At 37.8% G+C, this 7702-nt stretch overlaps 1 protein-coding gene across 1 annotated transcript; it reads right to left on the bottom strand.

Moving 5' to 3' along the window:
* On the bottom strand, positions 1-6709 carry tesc (tescalcin). The gene is made up of 8 exons (XM_004072063.4): positions 6577-6709; positions 5780-5849; positions 5455-5535; positions 4372-4511; positions 1883-1944; positions 705-809; positions 584-631; positions 1-518 (listed from the first exon to the last, which is right to left on the bottom strand). The coding sequence occupies exons 1-8, from the start codon at positions 6638-6640 to the stop codon at positions 438-440; spliced, it is 651 nt and encodes a 216-aa protein (XP_004072111.1). The 5' UTR covers positions 6641-6709; the 3' UTR covers positions 1-437.
* Between the last annotated feature and the right edge of the window lie 993 nt (positions 6710-7702).

Below are 7702 nucleotides of genomic sequence, written 5' to 3'. Positions count from 1 at the left end.
TTCTTCAAAACTGCTCTTTATTTTAACATGTGAGTTTTGAAAGTCGACACTGAAGAATTGAAACGATGAAAGAAATTATCAAACTCTCATACAACACGCTGGTGAATTCTGAGTTTAAAAAGTTGGAAGGAAGGACGTAGAAAGGAATTTAATTCATGAAGTCAAACTCTGAAGGTTCACTTTATGAACATTTTCTTGCTGTAACCCTTAACATTGGGAGTTGGGTCATCTAGACCCACTAGACAGTGCTCTGAACCTTTTTTCTTCAATGATTTGTGATCTTCACTGGTGTCCATGGATTACATGAAATCTTTCCACCTTTATCCACCTTTGTCATGGTAGGAAGAGCACGTCAATGTGAGGGTGGGGTCATCTGGACCCCATAGGATAAGGGTTAAAAATGAGAAGATTTCCAGGAGTTTACAAAAATAGTTCTCTCAAGATTTCCCACAATGCACCGTGGCAGTGTCCAGAAAGCGAATGTGCATCCTGGACTCCATCTCCAGGCCCTTTAAAATCTGTGGACAGAAAATCCTCATGAAGCGACCAAAGCGCATTTTGAAAATAAGCGTTTAAGGCAAACCTGCTCGAAATGCTCAAACGTGATTCCTTCATAGAAGTCCTCCGGACCCTGGAGGGACGGAGAGGGGTTAGATTCCGGTGATGCTCAGTTAAGGTCATCCCGTTCGGGTGAGCTCTGTTACCATGTGGGGCACGTTGGTGCTGGCCACCTCCAGCATGGCGGCGTCCGTTATCTCTTTGGCGGATTCCTGCTCGATGCTGCCGCTGGACAGAAGCTCCTCCACCACCTGCCATGAGAGCAGAAGACCGAGACCTGAAAGGCTGACACTGTCCGGGAGGCGCCGCTCAGCGCCAGAGGAAGACGCAATAAGGACTTTAGAACATCGACATCACAAAAGAAAAAGTATCTGACATTGAATCTAACTTTTGACACGCCCTCACTGGTTGAGCGGATGCTACACGTCGCTCGCTACTGTGTTAGTTCATCCAATGAGAAGGAAGACTCTTGTGAAACCAGATCTGTGCTCCCAGCTTTGAAGGGTTAAAGTATTTGTTCGCACGGTTCACTAACTGTCCTGGCCTTGGGGACCATTCCAGAACCAGGACATGACTAGTAAACCTTCACTTATCGGTTTTCCTGCTACTTGTTCATCAATAATATGTAATAAAGGGTCAACGGGTTGATCACCTCAGCTTATTGTGCGATTTTTATTATGTATTTTACGATTACAAAACTCTGTTACCACCTTTTGCAGATATTAGGGTTACGAATTTGTATTACTATTAGCTTTTCTAGTACAAAATGGTCGTTAAGATAGCTGTTACTGACGACCAAGAGGACAAACTTACAAAGAAAAATATTAATAAAAATATTTCTTATCTGATTATAATATGGATAACAGACCCTTTGGTCTAGCCATTCATTTAGAAAACTGTTGGATGGTGACCAGTCTAGTGTGTTGTGATTCTCTGCTGGATTTAAATTATGTTGGGCACACGTTCCATTGATAATAATTATTATGGGAAATGTTTTGCTTATTAAAAAAATGTTCTAGCAGTTACAAGAGACCGAAAGAAACAAATAATACAAATAAACCCATTTTAATATGATTTGAACTGTTTTCTTTATGACTTAATGTGGACATTCTGTTTTTATTTTACTTTTGCAATCTCATCCACTAAAAACAAAGTACATGAATAAAATACACTTTTTGAGTCTCTGTTGAGTCCTTTCTCAAACTCTTTCTTTTAAAAATGAAGTTTTGTTGGGTTTGAACAGTAAAAACAGCTTTTTCTTCTTCTTCTTCATGATGGATTCAACACAATGAAACCTAAGATGAATCTGTAATAACAGACTCACCTTCCTGTACTCCTCCAAAGTTATCTTTCCATCTCCGTCTGTGTCGTGCATGTTGAACAAAACTGCAACAAAAAACAACAAAGTTCAGGTTTGATTTGTGGGGAAACTTCCATCAACAAACCAGATCAGAACAGAGAAAATTCTGTCTAAGAACGTTGCTGAAGTTGCAGCAGAAGGTCTGAACATCACCAGATCCCTGACTATCTGTGGGGGAAAATGTTGATCCTAAGGCACGTCATCGTCAGCCTTTGTTAAGTTACAAAAAACAAAGCAACACAACACCTGCTAACCTTTTATAGAGCCCCAAATTATTCATGATTACAAAAAATAAAAATGACCTTGTGCAATCATCCAATAAATCTCTAGTAAATATATAAAAAGATTATGGATTTGTAAAAAACCTGCACACATATTTTAAATTAGCCATTATATTATTAAACAGGGTTAAAATTATTTTTTAAATGATGAATAATTTGTGGTTCCATAACCTTTTTCAGTGTAAAATGAATGGGGGGCAAAGAAAGAAGAAACTATCGTTTCTGCCCGTTCTTCTTAATCGGTACACTTTTCTTTTTCCCCGTCTAAAAAACAATAAACACAAACAAAACGTTTACAACAAATAGTGAATACAAATAGTTTTAATTCAGTTTAAACATAAAATAGAACTATAACATAAAGAAAAAACAATTTCTGTAGTTGATATTTTTAGTTTTGAACTTTTTTTTTAAAATAATGTTTATTGATTAAGCCTCAGTGGGAGCACCCATACAAATAATTTGGTTTAAAGTAAAAACTGAGTCTGCAGGCTGGAGATCTAACCGTGTCCGACTATTTGCAGAAGGCCTGTCAATTATTGACTCGGGTTTCCATCTTAAGGAGACGTTCTCGCCGAGAGAAGGGTTTGAAAGTTCAACCAAGGGCATTCTGAGAAAAAAAAGAAAAACACTAAAACTATTTTACTGAGCTTCATTCAATCCTTTCTCACCAATTTCTTTACCAAATAAGCAGATATAGGTTTTTTTATTGTTTACTGTTGAAAACATTCTTTCCTGCCCTGCCCTGATGCAGCAATGCTCACATTCCTGCGTCTCTGCACTGCGCTGCAGGAATGCATGCATTGCTTCGGTCTGTCCGTTTTAGCGCCTGTCTAGAAAACAGCTCCATCTTGAAGAACAAGTGAGGCGGTGTAGGTACCGGATGTTCTCGGGTTGCCGGATGTTCTCGGGGTCCTTCAGGGTCCTTCCAATGAGTTATATCACTAGAGGAGACATCACGTGGTTCCTCATGGGAGGAGAGCACCGCCATCTTGGTGAGGTCAAGTTTTGAAGACCAAACCACTTTTATAACATTTAATAAAGAGCTCTGGCAGCAGCTGCAGCCTAAATTTGGAGCTTAGATCATTTAGCAATATTTTTTGTCTTAGGCAATAACAATTCTCAGTACAACTATAAAAGGCAGAGTTTATCACACATTCAGTGGACTCAACACGTAAGACTGATGGAAGAATTATAGTAAAGTTAAAAACTGGGTCCTTGCTGATTCCACAAAAAAATTTTTTTTTTGTATCTTTCCTTTTGGGTTGGAAAATTCCAGCTGAAATCTGTTAGCAAGATCCGAAAAATCAGACTTTTGAATTGGAGATCAACTATTTTTTTCACGGAGATTTAGTTCCATGAAGTATAATTGCTTCTAAGGAAGTTCTTGAGTCTTGAGAAAATATTTCTCTATTGTCAGCTATTTGTTTGTTTGTTTTTAGTTTAAATGATAAAGCACTGAAAGAATACACTTTTGTGTTTTTTTAAAGGACAATAACTTATGTGGAATCCACTATGTGTGCTCGGAAACTGCAAAGATACACATCTCCAGAGCCATTTCTAAATTTACTTTTTCTCAACAATGACATGCATGTCTGTTTATGGCACTAGACTTTGAGGTTCATGAGTGAGAAACCCCGGTGGAGCAGATTTCTGCACTGAGCATCGCTGAAGATACTGAGATATTTATTAGAGGGCCGTTTTCAGGAGGATGTTCAGCTTCAGACAGTAGTTTTTAAAAAAAACAAAGTGACCAAACCAGTGCTGAGAAAGACGGAAAGACCAGTTTTTCTTGTACTGAAATAAGCACAAGAATAGGTGTCATCAACTTGAGATTTCAACACCTAAAAACTGCATCTGATTGTCTCCATGCGTAGCTAAATTAAGATTTTTCTTTTATGCGAAGTGTTTGCAAAAGCAGAAAAGTCGTCTAGAAGTACTTCTAGGTAGAATAGACCAAATTCTTGGACTGAAATGAGGCCGATAAGTGATAACAGAAAGCAAAAATAAACACAAAGAAGCCGAAAGTGGCTCGCAGGTATGAGGCAACACACCGTGCCTTTCTGTTTGTAACAGTATCCCGGTCGCATTCCCTCCCCAGCCATGCCACAGCTGACAGGCTGCAGGAGTTCATGCGTCGTCTGCAGCAGGAAAACGTAGGAAAAACACACTCACAGCGCAGTTTCTCTTTTCTCATTGCCTGCTTTTCCTCTGCGGTCATTTCCAGGGTTGGGGGGCGGAAGTGGGACATCACCATGAGGAACTGCTCGAAGGTTATCTCCTCCAGGGAACCCACTTCACTGTCATGCTGGTTCCTGGATCACAGATGGACAAAACAGGAATTTAACGACTCAACCACACATCAAATAAAAAGAAAAACATTTTATATTTCAATCTCTACAAAAAGCAAACTTCCTGAAGATCGGGCAATTAAGTAATAGACCAAAGATGTATTGCATGGCATCTTTAGGTGAAGTCTTTTGTTTTGTTTTGCCCACCCCATTCCGCTACATGTGCCCCCCCCCTTTATATGCTGCTTTTTTTTTCTTCAAACTATTTTTTTTTACGAAAAACATCTCTGATTTGAATGTCAAAGGATCCTTTTCATACATATGAACAATGAAACAAATTCCTGTTTTTTTTACACTTTTTGATAAATATGTGACCTACTGACACAAAAACACCGACATCTATTTAGTTTGTTGTTTTTCTTTGGAGTTCAATGTTTTTGCCATTCAAATAAAATCCAGTTTGACACAAAGACAGTTAAAGTTAATCCAATATTTGGTGTTTTTAAAAGTCTTTAATTTCATTAATTGTCCAAATCAAGACATTGAGTTCATCAGTTTTCCATACAGTGAAAATGAAAAATAAAGTCTGTTTTAGTCGAAAAGTAGCTTTAATTCTGCAGAAAATCTCAGTGAGGTCCGACTCAGTGAGGTGTTTTTGTTTTGTTTTGTTTCTCAAGGAATTTTTTAAGCCTTTTTTTTTTTATTAAAATAATTTAACTTATGTAATACGGAGCCCCTAAAGGGATATTGAAGAAAAGAAATAAAAATAATAAAAAATAACATTAAAGGTATAAAAATAACATTAAAGTTATAAGTTATAATTTTTATAACTTTAATTTTTTTTCTACCATGCCCCTTTAGGGGCTCCATTCTATAAAGATGTAGTTTAACAAAATAGAATAAAGTTTTGTGCAAAAAGCTTTTGAACTGACAGTGAATCAGACGGAGAGGGTTTGTTCATACCGACCTTTTGTCAAAGAAGGCCTCAATAATTTGACTTTTTATTGGGTTGTAAGTCAGAGCTGGGATGTCATTCAAATTCTCTCTGCTGCAGATAACAAAAACAAACAAAAGAGAACATGTTATTGTGAATGTAAAAGTGATCAGACCTTATGTGAGAAGGTAAATAAAACTGCATGTGAGGCTAATCTGTCAGGAGAAATAAAAAAATGTTGTTCCTTTTTTAATATTAATAATTTTTATTATTATGGTTGTGCATGCCAGCATCCTATTTTATCTGCACTTAAGCTTCCGTTTGTCCTTACATTATTTGTATAAAAAAAGAAGGTTACCTGATTGTGTCCTTATTTCCACTCAGCTGCAGAAATCGTTTGTGGAGATTGTTGATCTGTTCTGGTGAAACTGCAGAAAAACATTGAAATGGCCCAAAATGTCAAGAATTAGTGTAGCAGAGAAAAAAAACTTCATCTGTTTTAATCGTACTGCATCTCTGGCACTTTAACATTCTCACGACAGCTTTACATCTATACATTTCGGAACAGTAAGCGTTCAAATTTTAAAATATAAAAATTCCAATCTTATTGTTTTATGTTAAATGCTGTTTTGTGGCGCGTGCTGCTTGACCTCTTGGCGAGGTCACCTTTGCAATAAAGCTGTTGATCGCAATGAGTTTTAAAGGATAGTAAATAAATAAACGTTTTATAAGTGTGCCCAGCATAATGTTCTTTTTCATAATTGACTAAAAAAAAGCAAAGTCTGAAGGCTGAAGGGGAAAAAAATGCCGTTTTTTACACAAACTCCAAGGGTAACCTGCTCGCTGAGCAAAATTAATAAACACCAATAATCGGAAGTACACCTGCCAGGTGAGTGCATAGAAATCTATATTTAGCTGATATCTTAATGACGAACGTAATAAAAAAACAGAAGTCCAAAGTCATGCTGATAAGGCTGTGCTCTGACTTTGGAGCAAAGTGCGCGTTGACGCGCGTCTCAGGAGGATCAATCCCCCTGAAGCCATCAGCATTCCTCTGCAGGACTTGTCCTTCTGGACAGCTCAGATTCCAGCAGGCAAACTTCAAACATATTTTCGACATAAAACGCTAAAGAGTTGGAGGTTCTTTCCACTCACAGCCTGTCCTATCCACCAGCTCGGGGTCCTGCTGTCCAATGCGCGTCGTGGCGGCTCCCATCATTCTTCTTACTTGGCGGCTGTTTGCGCCTCCAGCCCCGCAGCGTCTGCTACAACACGGCGGGGCGGGGCACGGCTGGGGGAGAGGCATGACCGGGGTTCAAACCGGTTCCTCAAAGGAAAAGCCATTCCAACCTGTTGTTTCCTTAAATAACCAACAGGAGTGTTCTTACTGCCGTGTCGCGCAGCCACTGCGTACATTTTGCGCATTTTCCACGCATGAAATGTTGGTTCTTCATGATGCATACGTGATATACCGAAGTGTTTCTTTATCATTCTCCAAAGTGTGCAGATGTCTGTCAAGGGTTTCGGGTCTTCACGTAAATTCAGTTTTGAGCTGTTTAAAATTTGTGGTCCGTTCAGAATTAGTTTTTTTTTTTTGATTTGCATAGTTTATACACAATTATTACGTAAAGCCTATGCAATTTTTGCAAAATGCATACGCAAATTTGTGGCTTTTCAAGACCGTCCATGTACCACATATGTATAAATATACGGCGCACATACAGTATGTTAAACTACATAATTTACGCACAATTTATGCTTCAGATTTGGATTCTACGTTGGTTTATGAGGTTTATTCATATTTTTCCCGTGGGTTTAACGTGCTTCATTCGTATTTAGCGTAAAGTTTTCTCACTTCTTTCCTCGTATATTCACGAATGACCAATTTTTGTCTGTGAAACATGCACGAAATGTACGCAGCGGCTGTGTGACACGTTTGATCCATCAATGTTCCTTTTTTTAAACCATATATTGTTGCCAAACAAAAACCTTTTACCGTTTATGACTTATGAAGTACAGAGAACCACTCCTACATCTTTAAAAATATAACTCTTAAGAAATGTCTTACCTGCTTGAATAGTAAAAGACTTTACCTAATTTTTAAATTGAAGATGTTTCTCCTCCGTATTTGTTGAATTAAAAATAAAATGATTAAGCTCCAGTAAAGTTGAACAGTTTAATCCATACTTATTTTATAACTGCTTCAAAATCCATTTGTATATTAATTTAAATGTTTCAGAAATATAAAAAATTGCTGATAATTATTTCTCAATGAAATCGA

The sequence above is a fragment of the Oryzias latipes genome, chromosome 9 (genome assembly GCF_002234675.1).
Source record: "Oryzias latipes chromosome 9, ASM223467v1".
Lineage (NCBI taxonomy): Eukaryota > Metazoa > Chordata > Actinopteri > Beloniformes > Adrianichthyidae > Oryzias > Oryzias latipes.
The sequence above is the reverse complement of the archived record's forward strand: the minus strand, read 5'-3'. Positions and strand labels throughout refer to the sequence as shown.